The sequence below is a fragment of the Apteryx rowi genome, unplaced genomic scaffold (genome assembly GCF_003343035.1).
Source record: "Apteryx rowi isolate R43461 unplaced genomic scaffold, aptRow1 scaffold_681, whole genome shotgun sequence".
In the NCBI taxonomy this organism is placed as follows: domain Eukaryota; kingdom Metazoa; phylum Chordata; class Aves; order Apterygiformes; family Apterygidae; genus Apteryx; species Apteryx rowi.
The window spans coordinates 116,318-136,130 of NW_020450962.1; the positions used below are offsets into that span (position 1 = coordinate 116,318).

At 50.7% G+C, this 19,813-nt stretch overlaps 1 protein-coding gene across 1 annotated transcript; it reads right to left on the reverse strand.

The window, feature by feature from the left end:
- Nucleotides 1-4,644: 4,644 nt before the first annotated feature.
- On the reverse strand, nt 4,645-19,034 carry FBLN7 (fibulin 7). Its single transcript, XM_026086123.1, has 8 exons — nt 18,960-19,034; nt 15,630-15,789; nt 10,867-11,037; nt 7,010-7,135; nt 6,371-6,508; nt 6,133-6,270; nt 5,175-5,313; nt 4,645-5,017 (listed from the first exon to the last, which is right to left on the reverse strand). Exons 1-8 carry the CDS (start codon nt 19,032-19,034, stop codon nt 4,645-4,647), a joined length of 1,320 nt encoding a protein of 439 aa, XP_025941908.1.
- Nucleotides 19,035-19,813: the final 779 nt, after the last annotated feature.

Sequence of the window (19,813 nt, forward strand, 5' to 3'; positions counted from 1 at the left end):
GACCTGCTCAGGACTTGCACTCTTGGCCAGTTCCTGCTGGATTCTGCTCAGTCTCAGCTGTGCATACAGAGGCTGGATAGAACCCCCTAGCAGGAATAGGTGGACTTCTGTTCAACAGCTTTACCGTTTTGCTTTTTAGCCTCTAGAAAGCTCATTGATTAACAGACAGCAGAAAGTGACTCACCCGAGTGGCAAAGTAGTATTTTCTCCATCTCACAGATGGATGGAGAGCTGTTAAAACCATTTATCCTAACCCACACCATCAGACAAATGCTTCCAGTAGATGGGAACATATCCCAGACCAGAGAACATATTAGATGAAAATATCTTAGTGCCACACTGCAGATGCACAGAAACAAAAACACATCTGTTTTGGTGGCTGAGTGTCTGTCTTATTGTGATGACCTGTAATTGTGGCAGTTCTGCTCTACACTGTTATGTTTGGTACCCTTGATCTGTCTAGACGAGAGGGTCAAATTCTCCACATGGAGGAAGCACCCACATTATTTTAGCGATGGTGCTGCTCTTGTACTTACTTGTGTTGTGGGTTTGGTTTGGTGCCAGGGAATTTTCCTTCAGGAATGTGGTTTTGCTGTTGGAACAAGTCCCTTCTCCTGTGTGACCCCCGCTTTTCTGCCTGACATCTGGGGCTGTCTAACCAGGAATTTACTGCAATCTGCAGCTTTCTCACTGCTTTCTAGGAAGTCCTGATCACTGCAGCAGAGGCCTGGCTGTGCAGCAGCCTCCAGCTCCTCACTGCTGTCCCTCAGCCTCCTCCTGAGCTGCAGCCTCTCAGCTCAAGGGCCTTCCAGCCTCTAGTCTCTCCTCACCAGGCATGGCAGTTCCCCATGGCAGGGGCCCTTCCCCTGCCTCCCCTAGAATCCTTCTCACCCACTCCCTCTCTCAGAGCAGCAGTCAGCCGAGAACCCACAAATTCAGTGCACACACTGTACCACCCCTGCAGGTCATGGGAGCTCTCTGCCCAGCTGCCTTACCCCTCTTCCCAAGAATGCTTTGGACAGCACAGGCTCTTTCTTGATGTCCTCAGAGGATGCTTGGATGGGAAGGATGCATCGCAGCTTTTGAGATGCTTTGAAGATGGAGGGAGGAAAAAAGGGTCCCCCCCAAAGAGGCTCCCAGGTCATGCCTGAAGCCAGGGGTGGGCCTGTGACTGACCCATTAGGTCAGAGGGTCTCACTGGCCACTGTCACCCCAGGAGGGCTGGGGTCAGGGCTGCCTGCAAGAGCAAGCAGTGGCAGGACAAGGAGCCCACAAGACGCATTGCAGGGAGGGGGGGTTGGGGTAGGAGAGCATACAGGAACAGGCTGGGATAATTTTAGCAGGAGCACAGCACTGCCAGCTGCACCATCACGTCTGGTAGCTGGGGGAAGACAGGAGATACTAGCTGAAGAGAAGGCTAGGCAAATGACTGGCTGCAAATACCCCTCACTTTGGCTCTAGAGGGACATGGGCATGCTCATGCCAAAGAGCAACCTAAGAAACCAGTCTCGTTTGAACTGGGACCTTCTTACCAGTTGCAGTCCCAGCAGAGCAGTCATCCCAAGGCTTCCCAGCCCAAATCCCATTCCGATTCTAGGGAGACCTCCTGTAGGCAGCTGCCAGGCTAGTCTTTTCTTGGTGCCAGTCATAACTCAGCGGGAGCTCACCTGGCCCCTTATTTACAGCAAAGTCACCACTTATCAGCTTGCCTCACAAAACCCACAACCCTAGCCCCCTTCCAAACAACATAAAGCAGAAAACTGAAAATAACCAAGGCAGCTTATTGGCAAAACCACCCCTGTCAACCCAATCCCTACCTCCCTCCAAGAACAGGAACGTCCTGTCTCCAAGGCTGTTCTGGAGGTGAGCAGTCCCTCTTGCTACAAAACCCACACTGCAATGGCTTTCTCAGCCACACAGGGAGCAGGAGCAAACCACAGATGCGTGAAGTACTTTATTCTCTTCTGCACCTGCTGAAAGGCTATATCATCATTTAATTGTATTAAAACCATCATAGTAAAAAAACATGCATAACGTTGTGTTTTTGTGGTTAACATGCACAAGCTCTGCACTTGAGGAACGGGTACCTCAGAATGAAAGGGATGATAGGACAGAGGTGCCTCCCCCTGTGCATGTGTTGTTATATCTGCATCTGCAAAGAACAGAAACTGAACTGCTGAATCTGAGCTAGTGCTTCCTAGAGCTGCTTAAACATAACTGACAGTGGAGGCAGTGGTTTATTAAAAATGAAATAGTCACACCTTGAGTTCCCTCAACGTGTGTACCAAATGCAGCTGAAATATTTTCCCCTTCCTGCTGCATGGCACATTCATACAATCTTACCGAGGCCTTCCCTGTGGTCTTGGGTGGATGAATGTGTGTGATCATGTTCAAGAGGTTTAAGGAGTTGCTGCCCATCAGCTGAAACACGGGAACTGGCTGTAGCACAGCTTTTAGCCCATCGCCATGCAAAGGAAATGCAGGGTAAGACTGGGCCATCCTGCAGCACTTGGCATTGTGGCTGACTACTTTATGGGGCAGGAGCTGCTTAAACCACTTGAAGGGGACTGGAGCACTGTGCTCTCCACTTGCCTATGCTTTGGGGCAAGAACAGCACTCGAGTCAACCATTTCCAAAAGCACCAAGACAAAGCTCTCCATTGCACAGAGCCTGCACTGAACTGGTGCTTGTCAGTCCCAGCATACTTGGCCACTTTTTGCTGATTGAAGGCACACCAAACCTAGTTGTTAAAGGTAAGGTGGGGTGAGTGGACGCACGGGGTTTTGTGCAGCCGTATGCAATTCCCAGAGAGTAACAATTCCCCAGTCAAGGAACATTTGCTCTTCTCTTCTTGTGGCATGCTCGCAATGCTCCAAACATCGGCCAAGACTTGGTCCCATGTTTCCAAGCTGAAGAGGGTGAAGGGGCTGGGAGGCCACCATCTAGCAACTGATCCTTCTCAGCACTACTCACTGCTCTGTCCCCCTAGGTCCTCACAATCCTTGCACCAATTACTACTTCTTCCAGTTCCACAGTTTCTCACATGTGATGATACCAACTGCTCACTCAAGTCCAGACTGTCTGGGACTCCCTTTTTTGCCTGACAGTGGTATCCTCTTCCTGAAGACAACACTGAGAGCTAGTTAGGTGCACTGCAAGATATATTATCATAGGGATAAGGTCATGGACCATCATAATGAAAGAGGAGTTGAAAAGAAGAGCAACTTCTCACCAGCTATTTCTGTACAAACATACCAGATAAAGTCCTCCCTCTGCCTCTCCAATGACTCCTCCTCAGGATAACTGACTCCTGAAGTTATGCCTTGAATTTATAAGAAACTGGAAACAGGATTTGTTTCAAGAGCTGTAAGATAATACATGCTTCCCTCTATCCACGGCATGAAAATGTCTACTTAATTTTTATGTAGTCTCACTCTGAAATTGCTATTTAGAAAATAGTTTGTGAGCAAAGGCTGGAACAGATTTTGACTTCTTGAGTTTGTTACATATGCTGAGGGCTGCAAGTGCAATATACTTTATACTAAACACATTCTGACAGCATGTTGTCTTACAGCTCACTGGGTGCCATCTCCAGTGTCCTGAGACCTGAGCACTATGCAATGTTGAAATCTTAGCTGTGGGCTGTAAGTCCAGACTGGCATTTTTCCAGTCCTGGTCTATTCTAAGGGAAATGGAACCACCTCGCTTTGTTGAAACACCTGGAACACCCCAAAGGCTAATGCAGGTTTTTCAGCATTCAAAGGGCATGCTTTTGTTAGGCTGTGGTCAGTATGAACAAGCCTGGGCCAGATCGATGAAGACTAGTAGCCACTATGACTGAGCTCTATTGTGCTATCTCTTTTCTCCTCTTGCCTGCACCAACTTAACTACTTTTCAGAAGGAAGTACGAAAAGAAAATTGGGGCCTTAATTTCCATCCACTGCTTTCTGCACTGTGTAGGCACAAAGGCTATGGGACATCTCTGTGAGCCTTGGAAGAGAATAAAATTCTGCTTGGCACAGGCTGTGCAGTACACTTCCTCCTGGTGAGTACATCTTTCTCTTGTGTCCCAGTAAGCGGATAGCCCGCTGCTATTCCCACCCCAGGGTTCGCCAGGTTTCTGTGGTGGAACAGCTGCTTGCTGTTGAAGAGCACATGATTTCTTTCACACTTCATTTGCTGTTTTTCATGTATGTGGGTGTAAAACCAGCCTGGAGACTCAGACAAAACAACCTTAACCCAGAGGAGAGGTTGGTTAACTGCAGAGAGGCTTCTGCATATGCTACTGTCTGGAGCTTCCCTGCTACACATCTGCTTCCAGGGTTAGTGCTTTTGGCTGTGCAAGTTGTGGAAGATGCTGAAAAGGGAACGTCACTGTGAGAGCAAACAGGCTTRTGAGATCGTCCAAATGCTGAGGTCACCTCGAGTACCCTCATCTCTTTGGTCTGGGCTTTGAAGGCTGTACTTCTCTGTGTGGTTACAGTGCTGTGGCCTCTCACTGTTTGCTGGTGCTGCCCCAGGGCATGGGCGGTTATTGGGTGACGACGGCAGTTCATTTCATTTTCGCGAGTGCTAGGAGGGGGTGGTGGATGGGCAGGACCAGCCGGGAGCTGCTGGCTTTCTGGCTGGTGCCCGCTGCCTCCTCTAGAACTCGTAGGCAGACACAAAGACTGTGATTTTGGACACATGCTTTGCCTGGAAAGCACGGTCCAGGTACTCAGACATGTCCACGTCCACTTCTATCGTCTGGGGGCCCTTCAGGCTTTGCACGAGGATCAGTTCCCCGGTCTGCCTGTCTGACCGCTGCATCACAAAATGCCCTCTGTTGTTGCCTCCCACAATCCCAAAGCGCAGGCTGTCCGGTCCCGGCCGGCCAGGGGCAGAGGCTGTCGCCATGCGGAAGAGAGGGGTGGGAGTTATCAGGTTAGATGGCAGGGGGAGGTAGTGGAAAGAGATGGTTTTGGGTGCGTGGTGGCAGGCTCTGCTGTCCATCGGGCAGGGATTGCGTTCACACTGGCTGATAAAGAAAGGAAAAACAAGTCTGAGGTGAGCCCCGAGAAGCATAGGGATGACCAAATCAAAGCTCCCAGACCTAAAAATGTGGTGGCCCAGATTTCACATCATGCCCAAACAGCACCACAGATCTGCTCCTCCTCTCTTCCCATTATACTTACAAGGGYGATGTTTTCACGTAGCTGATGTTGCCGCTGGACTGGGGGCACTCCGAGCTGACACACTGAAAGCCCCCTCCTGTGTTGATGCATGTGGTCCCCCTTGTGCAGTTATTCTGGGACAGAGCGCATTCATCTATGTCTGTAAAGCAACCAGATTGAATCTGATCAAAATAACCGACTCTTGCTGAAAACACCTAAACCATGTTCTCCTGCCACTTCTTTTCTCTCCCATCTCTTCCCCCCCTGCTTCTGCCTGCAGGTTAACTGGCCCAAGGCTAGCTGAGGTTAACAGGAGAGCCTGAGAAAAAAGTCGCAGCAGCAGGACAGCCTATTTTCCTAACTTCCTGCTAAGTTGTTTAAAACACATTATATTTTTGTTTACAAAATAGGCAAACACGCTACATGTATTTACCTATATATAAATAAAATTAGGACCTTTTAATGAAGATATTTGTTGTAAGCATCACCAAGACGCTATCAAACCATGCAATAACTGTGGTAACCACTTAGAAAAAAAGAAAGTATGAGTTTTTTCATGTGAACTGCCTTTTGGGCAGTACTCACCATTTTTACAGCACAAAAACTATTTTTCAGCAGAATACTTTCATACAAGCAATTTTGGCCACCATGTCTACCTGGTGCCATTTTTGTTTTCCTCTGCATATAAACTCTCCTGTTTTAAGAGGAGTGTCAGCCTCTGAACTGACCTCTCAAGTCTAATTCTTGGTGTTCAATTATATATTTGTCTGCTGTCTCAGAGAGCATCCTAGAAGCGTTTTGATGGGACAGATCCATGACTGTGATGGTGCTCATGTTCTTTATCAAAGTCGCCCCAAAGTGTTGGATGCATTTACCAGTGTTTTAAGCTTAACTGCTGTCATTTCCCCCCCCCCCAACACATCTAGCCTAGAAAAATACTTGTCTATAAAAATATAGTGAGATTCATGGGGGACCTCACCTTCACAGCTTTTCCCATCGCCGAGGAGGTTGTAGCCACGGGGGCAGGCACAGCGATAGGAGCCGGGGACATTGATGCAGGCGTGCATGCAGAGGCGAGGTGCCCCCTCCAGCTTGTAGACCTCGCACTCATCAATGTCTGTGGGGAGAAAACACAACCGTGCCATGCTCCAGGTGGGCAGCCTGCAACCATCCCCAGCGCAATGACGACTCGTGACCGGGCTCCACTGCTTGCTTACCCTGGCACATGCCGTTGTCCACCGTGCCACTCATGTGGAAACCTGCCTCGCAGCTGCAGTGCTGGGTCCGATCAGTCTTGGCACACCGGGGCTTGCGACTGAAAGCGGGGTCGTTGGTGATGCTCCGGGTGGGGGGTGCTGGGGGGAAAAGGGACAGCTCTGCACCCAGGGCACGGCGGCGAGCACTAGCTTGCCCATGATGCTACACCTCCTTCGTGCAAGCAGCCTTCGCATGGGCGACTGGGTTTTGAAATGAGATTTGGGGCCAAAATGTGCAAGGAGGGCATTTTCAGGAGTGAGCCCTTCCATTTTCATTTGCAATCCACATGGTTGTTTTTCCACCTGAGCTTTCACCTCAGTTCCTGTTCCCCTGGGTGCCCTAATTCAAATCCCCCTTTGCCTTTCAGGCCACACAAAGCCTGCATTGACCTTGGGTGCTTTTTAATGGCCTCATGCCTGGGGAAGCTGCTGCACGCAAAGAGGCAGGACAGCATCGGAGCTGGGACAGCAGGGTGGAGGCCTTGAAACCTCACCACGGGGCAAACCAGCACCASGGGGTCATACCCAAGGGGAAGAGGCTCTGGGAGGCACGCCTGAGCTTCACTCCCTTCTGCTTCCCTGGGGAAGTGGCTTACGCACCTGTCTGCGTTTGATACTGGCAGTTCGCTCCGGTCCACTCCTGTGGGCAGAGGCACTCGTACTGGTTCAGCCCATCCACACACGTCCCGCCATTCTGGCACGGGTGACTAGAGCACTTGCTGATACCTGCCACAAGAAAAAGCCATATCTTTTTAGAAGCCAACCCTGGGAGGGCCACTCAGCTGAGAGGTGAGAGATGGCTTAGACAAATATTGGAATGATTTAGATAAAGCAGAAGAGGTTAAGAAATCCTCAACGCTGCACACCCCTGCCTGGTGAGTTTGGTGTTCGATGGGAGAAGCAGGTCTCAGAGAGGGGAAAGGACTTGTCTCCATGGACTACAAGTGGCACCATCACCTCTGGAGAATTATTAAGGCAGGACACTTCTCCCCCAGTTGTGTTTTGTAGAAGAAGCAACCCAACGTCTGAGCTTGGAGGGATGGCTCATAGCTGGGGCACCTGACTTGCTTGTCAGTGTTATTTCAAGCTAGAGCTGGTGTTTCCATGGGGTTGGAGGGGTGGGAGCATCTCCGGTCCCTCAGAGGAGGGACTCTTCCCAGTGACAAAACAAATCCGAACCCTCTCCAGGGACAGGCCAGGCAGAGCTTCTCTGGGAATCTAAATCAAAGCAACTTTAAACTGTTCAACACACTGTGTATCCCCATGACTGATACCTTATGGGGAAAATGTAGAGAACTAGACTGTGAACAGGAACAATCCCCAGCATCTGCCACAAGCTGGGCTGGTGTGTCATCAAAAGCATACCCCAAATACCCTGGGCCCAAGGGACCGTGAAGTTACTGAATGAGAAGTCAAAGAGCATTGCTCCCCTCTTCCTCCTCCAGCCTTGGACTTGCCGCTCGCAAGACACAGGTCCCTTGGCTCAGTCCCAAGAGTTGGGAGGCCATGACRTGCTCAAGTATTCCTCAAGGGAAGGCCACAAAGGGTTTTGCAGTCAAGTGTTCGCTCGTCCCGACAGCCTCATAAAGAAGCCTTTCTTCCTCGGTGCTATAGCAAGCCCCAGAGGATTAAATGGCTCCCAACCCCTATCTCCAGCTTTTCCTATTCTCTTCCTACATGTCCAGACCATCGGCACATCTGGGGAGAGAGAGAGAATCTCTCAAGATGCTTTCATTGGAGGAAGACAGCGTTGTGTGGGAGAACGGCGGCATGAGCCCTCAGCCCCAGGGGCAATTCACCCAGGCAGCCCTGCAAACACCTGGGGACCCGTGCTAGCACTGGGGATGGGAAATGGGAGGGGGGGGGGATATTTACAACAGGGAGGGAGGTTGCAGACAGGAAAGGTCATACCCATACCTGGGCATTGGGTAGAGCAAACAGCACGATTCAGCTTGCGGGCACCAAACTCAGACACGGGCTTTTGTTTCTGATATAACACTGCCTCCGTGCAACATTTGGCTATGATGGAGGGATTTGAGGATAGTCAGCACTTAACTTCTTTGCCTGCTAGTTCTGTTGCCAGTCCACAATGTGCGCACATGGTTTGGTGTAATGGCTTGCAAAAAAATCAGTGCACTTCATCATGACTAGAGAAGAGGGCTACCAGTTCCGGGGCCATCCAATGAAGCCCAGGTCCCTTTCATGAGTTTGTTACCTGGACAATTTATTTAGGCTTGCAAGAAGTGTTGTTTCACCCCCTCACTCTCTGACCTTGGTAGAGCATTTTTTTGCCACRTGTCTTGGAGGCGAGCCTGAACACAGAGCTGTGCCTGTAAGGCACTGGCATCATGGGACACCTACCTAGCACAAGACTTTCTTCCCTGGACAGTGGAAGAGGGGGTCTTTGCAAGGCCCACCTCCATCAAGTGGAAGCAGTTATAATATCTGTCAGATGGACTACACATTATGCTCAACAGTGGCTCTCTGGAGCTAAGCACAGCCCTCTTCTCCAATGGGACAAAGAACAGAGCAGCCCATGAATGACAGGCTTCAGGCAGTGCTGTTGGCAGAGCATCTCCAGGATTTCTCCTGGGGGTTTCTACAACCCACTGCCAATATTTCAACAAGAGCTGCCTCAAACATATTCCCCTCCACACAATCCTTGCTTCATCTGTGGCTCATCATACATGCTGGGAGCACAAGGGACTGACTGATCGCAGAGAGCAGTCTCTGAGGAAAAACTATTACAAAATATATGCTCTTTGCTACAATATCATCTGATCTCAAAGCACAAGAAAGTGGGTCTGGCTTTGTTATTAAGAGGTGTTTTCAAGCAGCCCTGCCCTTTCCAGGGGCTGAAAACTCATGAAATTGTTTTTAAAGACAATGACTCCCCACCTTAGAAGGGAGAATTAATTGATGCCCTCTTCTCCCCCTCATCCCTTGTTACTGAGCTTCTAGGTTAGCCTTCAGCTGTAATTTCTAGCTTTTCTCCAGAACCGTGGTTGGAGAGAGGATCTCATGAAACAACAGGCCCTTGGAGCTGGAGCTCTAAGAACCACACCAATTTTCTGAAGACTTTGGTTGAGTGGAAAGTTAGAGAGCAGGAGAAGCCAAAAGGTGAAATCAAGCATAGGGACAGGGAGACTGGGTTAAGGACATAAGACCTTACAGTCTCTGAATTTAATCCCCTGCCCAGAGCTTATCACTAGCAGCTCGGGGACAACTGAAATACCTATCCCTTTGATCAATCCCGGGAATCCCTCTTGCCAAAATAATCCTGCCCTTGCAGCTGGACATGGCAAAAAGCTGCCATGGGAAGATCTAGGCAAACAGGTATAAAGGATCCCTGTTCAACATGACCCTCCTGTCCCAACGATATGCTGTCTGAGAACGAGCAGTACCTTGCTACAAAATGCCCATCTCATTGCTGGTTGCAATAACGGGGGCCAGAACTAGAAACCTGTTTGGGAAGATTTGTCACACCTTATCGTCAACTTGGGAAGGATGGGACAAGAGACTATACCAATGGCCATATGGAGCCTGCATTAGGACCCAGACATACTGCCTTGGACTCAAATGCATGACAGCACATAACAAGTGTTGTAGGTGACATTTCAGCTTCAATCTGTCCAGTCATTTTGGAAAATGCACTCTTAAACAAGACTATACCATCCTTTTCTGTGCAAATGCACTAACCAAAATGGCTGCTAACTAACATATTTATTTTTTTCCCCAGGAAATATTTTTAGCAGAGGCAATTATATCCAGCATTCCTGTTTGCCAGTTTGAACCTGTCATGCACTGATGGGAAGGCAGCTTTCCGGCCAGGCATTTGAAGGGAGTTATTATAATGGGCTGTGCCAGCCACTTCTAGGCACTGATTTTTATTATGAAATAAGTTGTCTATTGGAGCTTTGTTTTATGCTCAGATCATCAGCTCTCGGCACCAAAAGTGAAAAACATTCCAATTCAAGAGAAGACAGATGGGACAGTCATTGTCTGGGCTGTGAAGCATCCTGTGCTTGTCTAGAAATATGATGCATGGGGCAGCATCTCCTGTTACCAGCACTCAAAATACACTCTGTACAAAAGGGAGGCAGATGCTGAAAGACTTTTAGAGCAGTACAGACCATTAAAGCTCAGCAACAAATGCTGGATTTCATAAAACCTGCTGAGAGCGGAAGGCAAGCAATGGTGTTTCCCGTCCCCAGGCTGCTGGTGTTTAAGGTTTGCAGCACAAAAACCTGAATGCTGTGGAGATAAGTGCCAGATTCCCAGGCCGGCATTGCCAGTGCACACACTGGATGCTAAGAACTGGCTGAAAAACATGTAGCAGATCAGCTCCCCAAAATGACCCTTTTGTCCCCTCATCTGCAGATATGCATGCTTGCTACTTCAGAAGCTGTGTGGTGATGAGATCTCCCATCCCCACACTGAAAAAGACTGAAAAGTACCTTTGCATTGAGGTTCCTCTCCAGTCCAGCTGCCGTTTGCCTGGCACATCCGTGTGCTGGAGCCCAGGAGCTCAAAGCCCGGGTTGCAGGTGAAATGGATTTCATGATCCACCAAATACTTCGTACCAAACTTCTGTCCATCCACAGGAGCTTGTAGGGCAGGGCAGGACACTGCAAAGGCACCATGGGGAGCATGAGGGGTTAAATATTCAGGTAGGTGCTTCTGGAAAGACAAGGGGGAGCAGGTGGGATTAGAGAAGCTGCTCCCTTGCTTTGTATGCCACTGAAGAACACACCTAAGCACACATGGGAAAATATAGCACAGTTGCTAAGGGAGAGAGACAAGATGCCTCATTTGGTGACATTTGGAGACAATCAGCACTAACAGCCTCAAAAACAGAAAGCAATCTCTGATCCAGGAGTTGGAAGGGGCAGCAATACAGTGCTGCTCAGGTGGACCCAGTACACCACCATCTGACCTCGAAAGACAAGCTGCAGGAGGCAAACCTTTAAGAAAATAAACCAAAGCACGGGAGGTCAAAGCTTTCACCTGTTTGCAAACACACCTTATCTCACAGAGACTACTCTGCCATCAAAGTGGGCAACCAGCCTGCACTCAGAATTGCTTGTATCCTTCGTGCTAGCAGTTGCTCACCTATCATGTGGTTTGTCAGCTATGAAAGAACAGAGCTGAGGTCTTGGCCACAGCAGTAACACACATCTGAAATATCCCAGAGAGCAACTTCCACAGTAGCCTCCCAGACAGCATGCGTGTGGATGGAGGGCTTGACCAAATACTCTTGGTCTGAGCAACCCTTCAGCCTGCAGTGAGAACCGTTCATGTGCTGAAAACCTATCCGTGCACTCCCTATTCACCTTCTGCCCTGTTCAGAGCTGGATTTCCTCTCTATCCACAAAAACTTCGATGGACTGGTCCTCCAAAAGCTGTAACATCTACCATCACCAGTCCCAAAACCACCTGCAAAGTTACCCTGCTAAGAGATGATTGCCTAGGGGGGCAATGGCAACATGCTGATGCCTAGGAAGCACCAGATTTGCAAATGCCCTTGTAAGCATCATTCCCAATTCAGCCTCAAGCATAATTCCTTGGGGAGATCCAGGGAGACACCAGTGCACATGCAAAGAAGGGGAAAGCAGGGCCGCAGCAGAGCTTGCCACAGTCCTTGCACCTTGGCCACCCACAGTCCCCACTCCTAGCGCAGAATAGGAGGAGGAAGAGAAAGAAGCAGGGGCAGGGTTTAAATCAGTTTAACAGGGAAAGCATGACACTTTCTGAGGCTTTCCACCTGGCTTACTCAGGTTTGGCTTGTTCTTTAATGGAACAGCCCTGGCATTTGACAACTCTCCTATGCCCCCTGGACTCTGCTCCCTTTCCACCTGCCCTGCCATCTCAGCATCTAAGGAGGTGGGGAGAGTCCCTGTGAACCTGCTGGGTTAACAGTTGCTACCACGGTCTAGAAGGTCTGTTATTGAACAAGGAAACTGGTGTTACGGGGCAAGTTTTACAAGTTCTCAGAAAGGAACCAAGCAAGCACAAAAAATGGGCCCAGTGCCCATTGCTGACCAATATTTGCTATTCTGCCCAATTATTTTATTAGAGTCCTGGCATGGCCACATGGTTTATTAGACATTCAAATACAGTAGAAAACAACCYATGCAATGTTCAGTCAGTGCTCTCTGATAAGACCAGCTTATCTTGACTGTCCCTAACTTCACCGCAGTTCACCCAGTTCCTCCAGTGTGCAAGACTAGATCTCCTCTTTAACAGCTGCTTCTATTATTTTCCAGATATACACAGAGGTTAATCATTAACAGCCAAGCCTGAAGAGAAAGCCAAGATGAGATGAACAGGACTGAGCAGCCCTGTGGCTGTTCAGGTGGTGCAAGTGAGCAGCCCTTCTTGGTCCCCTTAGCCACCCACCCCTTTGTGGATCTGCTCTCCATGAATCTGCACAGTCCTTTGAAGACCAAAGAGTTGCGCCAGCCTGTGAAGGAGCAGGGAGAGGGGAGTTTGCTCCTCACCACACTGCAAAGGTGCCACTGCCACAGTCTGGCTGCTATACCAGGAGTCCTGTGGTGCCCTTTGCTTTGTCCTCCTGGTCTCATGTATGAGCCCTGCACAGTCATCACAACTGTTGGGTGCTGTTAAACAACATAGCCTTTTACCACACGCCAGTCATGTTCCCTAGCAATGTCTTCATTTCCCATGCAAGAGGAGACTCCTTTGCTCAACTGCATAAATGACTTTTCCTGCAACTGCCTGAACTGATGTGGGCCAGACTGAGACATCTCTACCTCTGCAACAGCATGTTTCTGCCCTTTCTGGGAGAGATTTTTGCTGACCATCCAGGTTTCATGATCCAGGCAGGGGAACTGTGGGTCTTTTGTTGCAGATGCAATTTTTCAGCCTACTCTTCCTCAGTAGCATGCCAGGAGCTCTCTGCTTTACAGCTAACTATGCGGCTTGAACAAGGGCTCTTGAATCTTCGCCTATCTTACTAGTCCGGAGAGTTGTTTGAATTTGAGCCAAGTATTTATCAGAAAAGGAGAGGAATTCAGCAGTCATTCTGCTCACGCTCTGTGGTTAAAGCACTCTCTGCTGTTGATGTTTGAGAGTTCACCTGCTTTTGAACCCGTTTTGCTGAAACAGGAAACATCTCCCTTTGTACGCAGTACCACCAGAGCATTGTTTTAAACAACCAAGGCCTACTGCTCGCCTTCTGAGTGAAAGAGAATTCAGTGAGGCTGGGTCAAGGCACATCCCAATGAAAAAGTGGTATTTGGCATGTGTGCACATCAGTCCTATAGCAGCAGTGGTCCAGCTGCATGCAGGACCTTTGAGCATCTTAGCCCAGAGCTAGTGCCCAGTTTCCAGGGAGAGCTCTGCCTCAGGAACTGTCTCCATTTCCCAGGCTTAGAGGCTTAAAGCAAACTCCAGCAACCTTCCTTGATACCARCCTTGAAAGGAGCACTTCCCAGAACCCCTTGGCAGTGTTGCCTGTTACAGAAAGAGATAGAGCTGCCCTTATCTGAATCTGCATAGGAAAGGGGTCATCTGCCGATACACAAGAATACACACTAGCATCTGTAAAGTTACAAACTGAGCAAAGCCGTGGTGATGCTCCAGATGCCAGTGTCAGCTGGGAGCGCTTTGGGATGAGGATGTTCAGGGATCCCAAAAGAAAAGTTGCAAGACCCTCAATTCACGCTTGTGAGACCGTATCTGGAGTACTGTGTGCAATTCTGCCCCCTCCCCCCCGCCTCCAACCAACAAAAAAATCATTACGCTGGAGCAAGTCCAGTGGAGGCCACCCAGATGGTGGGGACTGGAGCACCCAGTGTAGGAGGAGAGGCTGAGGGAGCCGGGTTTGTCAGCCTGGAGAAAGGAAGGAAAAGGAGGGATCCCTTTGTATCTTCCACTGCCTGATGGGGGGCTATAGAGGAGATGGAAGCAGATGCTTCTCAGAGGTGCACAGTGGATGGGCATGGGGCAGTGGGCACAAGCTGTAAGACGGAAAACTCCAGTTAGATATTAGGAGAAATATTTTCACCATGAGGGTGTCCAAACACAGAAACAAGGGTCCAGGGAGGCTGTGGAATCTCCATCCTTGGAGATACCCAAACCTCAACTGGACACAGCCCTGAGCTACCTGATCTGCTTGGCCCTACCCTGAGCATGGGGTTGGACCAGAGACCTCCAGAGCTCCCTGCAGTCCTCAGTAATCCTTTGATTCTACAAAAGCAACTGGAGGTGTTTTATAAAGGGCTGCACTGGCTGCAAACTGAACTATGTGCATGTTCAAACTCTGCTCAGGGCAGCCAGCAGACCYTCTTTTGCTCAGCTCAGCCAGCAGGAGCTTAACTCAGGTCCTGTGAAACCCCTCCTGGAATGGCCCATCTCTTCCCACAGACTGCACACAGAGCCCAGGGAATGTCTGCTTTGTTTAGCACCAATTCATCCGCATGGGCAGCCTAAAACTGGCCACCAGGGAAGCTACAGACATCTGCTGCCTCTTCAGGCCTCTCTTCCTGCCCCACAGACATCTCCAGATCCACGCCAGCACTTCTGACCACCCCAGACCATAACTTGTGGTGGTTTTGCTGAGCAGCACAGACAGCCACCAAGAGTGACAGGATCCCAAGGTGCTTCCCAGGGTCAGGAACCAAGCAATGAGTACGGGGCTGGAGGCAGAGGAAGATGTATGCACAGCATTCCCAGAAAGGGGGCAGTGATGGGGACCCACCTGACCCATACTTGCCTGCCTGCACATGAAACATCCTTTCCCTCTTTCATGCATGGAGGACTCACTGCTGGGCATTTGGGGAAACCGTTTGCACCCATGAAAAGTGTCAACACATTGCCAGCAACTAGCCAGGGCAGACCTGGGGGGTGACAGTCAGGGATGTGTGGCAGGGATGGATGCTCAGTGCTTCATCCACCCACAGTCTATCCATGGCTTTGCTCCTGCTGGTCACAGCCAAACTGCAGGCAGGCTGGGACCCAGGGTGCTCAGTAAATACGCAAGAGTCTGCCTTCCCATGGGATCCCAGCCAATGGTGAGATCTGGGACCGAGCTGTGGGGCTATCTGGTGCCCTCCCTGGGGCAGCCCTGCCCAAGGATGAAGGGATGGGCTCTGCGCCCAGTTTTGCCCCCAGAGAGGGGCAGAGCAGATAGGCAGGGGACAGTGCCCGGCGAGCCACTCAAGCTGGAGCTGATGCCACAGACAGCCTGTGTCCTTACCGGCAGGCGGGTCCAGGGCAGCTTTGGTCACGGTGTTCTGCAGCGTGGTCAGCCGGCTCTTCATCATGCGGATGCCCTCAGTGAAGCGTGTCTCCTGCCCCTTCAGCAGCTGCTGCATTTGGCGGATGGCGGCCAGGAGCTGCTGTTTGTTGAGGCAGTTCTGCAAGGATGAAACCACTGGTTCAGCAGGAAAAGCCAGTGCCTCAAATGCCCCCAGACTGCTTCCCCTGTAGAAAATGTGCAGGGACATAGGCCAAGCACTTATCCCTTCTTCCTCTCTCCTGCATTCCTGGTTTCCACCCACTGCTCCAACCTACCTGTCCCCCTGCAGTGTTTGAACAGGAGCGACCCCTACATGACTCTCCCAACTCATCATGTGGTGTCCATGCAGGCCTAAGGGGAACTATGGTGGGGCCTCTTAACATTTTGAGGGTGGTGTTGGCACCTTCAGGGCAGTGACCTGCCTGCTTTAGCATGTCTAGAGGTGTCCGCATCCAATACCTTCCAGCAGAGACATCTCCCTATGCCACTGTCAAGGACAGGTTGGGAATAGGGTTTGTTCCCTCTCTTTCTTTCACAGCCTCGGAGAAGAGCTCCAGACAGGCAGGACAAGGAAAACCCCATGGTCTACACAGATCTGGGAACTGCTCTGTATGACCCAGAGGACTAACTTTCCTTGCAACCAAACATAATCCATAGGCCTTGTATCTTGTGATGGTTGCATGCAAGAGCAACAGCAACTTTGCTATCACAGCTGGTCCTTGGAAAGTGCTTTGTGCCAGAGCTGCCACGAGGAGCACGATGGCTTTCAAAAAGGAGAATGCACAGTGGAAATTCCCTGTCTGGGAGAAGGCCTCCCAGCAAACAAACACTGTGAAAATGACACTGGAAAGAAGCCGGCAGCCGTCTCAGTCAAATACCCGCACGGGTGCTTTGCAGTGTCATGGAGAGCTTTGTGGCAGGAGTCCACCTGCCAGACCCAAATCATTGTCAACATCTGCTGTTTTGTGAGCTGCTCCTCGCTGTTCAATGCTGCCATGGAAAACAACCTTGCTGTGGGCGTCCCAGGAGCAGTGGCAGTGCCCTGCGAAGGAGGAGCAGCATCACCTCCTCCACCCTGCTGAGCTTTTGGTTCCTGCCACGATTTGGGTCTATGACTCCACTAGCTTTGAAGCTGGAGTAGGACCTGGGACCCAGCCTGCTTGCAAACGGCCTGTACTGGCTCTGTGGGAATGGTCTTTCCAAGATTTCTGCAGCATCAAAGATCTTCTCAGACTTTTTTTTTTTTTTTTCATGTGACCAGACAAAAGAGTTTTTTAGCCTGCAAGAGAAATGCTTAGCTCAAGCCTGCTTCCAACGTCTAAGAGGATAATGCAGCACTTTAATGCTACAAGCAGGGCTGTAATCACTTTGTTAGTCCTGGGAGAGATGCCATAACTCATGTTTAGTCCTGCTGGAACTAGGTCTATGTCCCACTTCCATATTACAAAATAATAGGAAAACAGATGTCTTGTGAGTTTTTCTGGGGCCAGAAACACTTGTGGGACTTTTGCCTGCAAACTAATAACTACCAAGGGACTGACTCATTCAGGAGACGGGCATCTTTATTATAGGTTTCCTGCAGAATTGACTTAAAACCAAAAAAAAAAAAAAAAAAAGACTAAGAGCTGAGCAAAGCAAAGTCATTTCTGCACCTCAAAGATTTGCAGAACTTCATCTCCATCCTATACAAAGCTTTTCTCTTCAACAGGGAAGCGTGCCCAGGGAAGCCCACACCATCAGAGTCTTGGCTCTGACTTGGTCCATGTGCCTGCTGGGCAAAGCAGGCAAAGGCAAAGCAGCTGGAGGAAACAGGGGGGCTCTGAATCCCTTCATCCAGTTGCTGGGGACAAAGGCTTGTGCTAAGCGCTCCTGCCTGGCCTGAGCCCTTGCAAAGGGAGGGCTGTCGGCCTCCAGGCCCTCTTGCTAGTCCGGTGCGTGGAGTGTGGATAAGCGCCTTTGCAAGTAACTATTGAGGGTCTACAGAGAAAAAAAAGGCAGACCTCCAAACTGCATGCCCCTGTGATTGCTAACACTAGAACGGTCTGATCCTGACTCATGAATGAACAACCTAATGGCCTCGCTCACCTCCCACGGTCCCTGACCTGCTCACCACCCTCCCACTGCAAGGCCATTCCCACCCCAAACTGCCCTGTGTCACAGAAACACTGAAAAAAAAAAAAAAAAGGAGAAATTAGTTACTTTAACAAAAGAAGGAGAAATCTTGGCAAGTTTTACCTGCTTTGAGTCTGTCTGTGCCCTCCGTACCCCTACCAGTAGTATCGCTGGACACTTACCCTTGGCCATGCCTTCTCCCAGGAGGAAAATTTCCATCATCTCCCTTCCTCTACCCCTCTGCCTGTTCATTGGTTTATTAAAGATCCCTCATGGATAACTCCCGAAGCATCACCCAGGAGGCCTGACTCCAACCATCCCCCCTGGGCCAGCAAATAGCCTTGCAGCCACTGCTTCACCCCACTGCGTGCTTGGAGGACAGATGCAAGGTAGCAGCTCTCCACGGCGTCTGATCGTGGTCTGGTTTCAGGGCGCTTACTGACTGCCTGCGAGGATGTTTAACCGTTACAAACACTGGCTCTCCCATTAAAATGGTTGCATTCTCTGTTTCTTGTGTGCTTGGTCATGATTTAATGGGCGTTTGTGGGGACTGGACTCAACCAGAAGCCCTACGGAAACCACGCTCTATAACGATAACATCCTCACTGACACCTTCTGCGCTCGCAGCCTGGTGACTCCTTCAAAACTCTGGTGCAGCTGGGCTACAAAGCAGAGGGGAGAGGTGCTGGGGCTGAAATCTTGCCCCGACTTTCCCAGGGGAACGTCTGGTCTGGGGATRCGAGAGCAGAGGAAGAGCCCTGACCCATTTGTTAGGGACACAGGTGGAGTGAATTTTACAGAGCCTGAAACATATATTCACATCTTGAACTGTGTGAACTTGAGGAGAAGATTTCAAGAGGGAGGTGGAGAAATCCAGAAGGCTTTTTTTCCCCCCAAATTCCTGCTTTGGAAAGATGGGAGTCAGGAAAAAGAAGAAAACAAAAAAGCTCCAGAAAGCGTTTCTAAGACGGGTAGCTTGGCGACACACATGGGTCTTGGAAAACATGAGAGCCAGGAGAAAGAGCAGCAGTGCAGAAAAATGGTCATATCCACTCTGCCCCCACTCAGCCCCGTGATTTTCCTGCAAACATCCCCAATGGTCAGTGCTATGCTGTTTTTGCAAGAGAGGGGCCCCGCATCCTCCTTCCCCCATCCCAGCCCGGCCGCGATGCTCACCTGGGAAGCCCGCGCCTCCTGGCATGCTGCGAGGCACAGCAACAGAAAGACGCTGTACCGAAACCCCCAAGTCATGATCCCGCTGGGGGAATAAAGCTCTCCTCTCAAAATGTTTCCCACCTCCTGGATGTCCCCGGCGATTCCAGGAAGGCGGCACTGGCAGCGGAGTTTGCCTCCGTCCCTGTGGCGAGCTCTTTCCGTCCGACACCTCTGGCTCCGGCTCTGGGATGAGTTATCCCTCCCACACAAGCCCTGCGCTCCGTGCACGGCAGCAGGAGTCGCAGGAGGCTGCCGGAGGAGCCGGGCTCTGCCTAGCCATGCACGCTGGTCCCCGAGCGTTTGCTAGCCCGGTGGGCTGCTCCTCGTGCTCAGCAATGTGCCAGCTCCCTGGCAAGCCCCGCAGCAGTGAGTCTGCCCCAGTGGGATATTGCAGGGATTTGCATTTGCCCTCCGATGGGGAGGACTGTGCTTCCTCCGCCCCGGGGAAGAAGAGGGTCACTGCCTGTTTGCATGGGGGGGGGGGGGCAGCTTGGGAGCAGTAGCCATCTGCATCCTCCCTCCCTGGACCCGTGGATCTCCTTGGGCGATAACCAGCTGCAGACGGGTGAGAAAGCTCTGCTGGGCTCTCCTCCATGGGCTGCTCTTCCCTCTTGTCACCCAGCCCCAGGACCCCAGCGTGGGGGGAGCTGGCAGCAGCGGGCATGCTCCCCTGCCCCGGCGCTGGTGACGGAGCCCATGCAACGCCTGGCCTGTCCCCCCACTCCTGGCCACCTGGCCACAGTCCCCCAAACCCTCATTACTAGCTAAATTGTCCCAGCACTGGGCAAGGATGTGATACCACGATCCAACTCCAC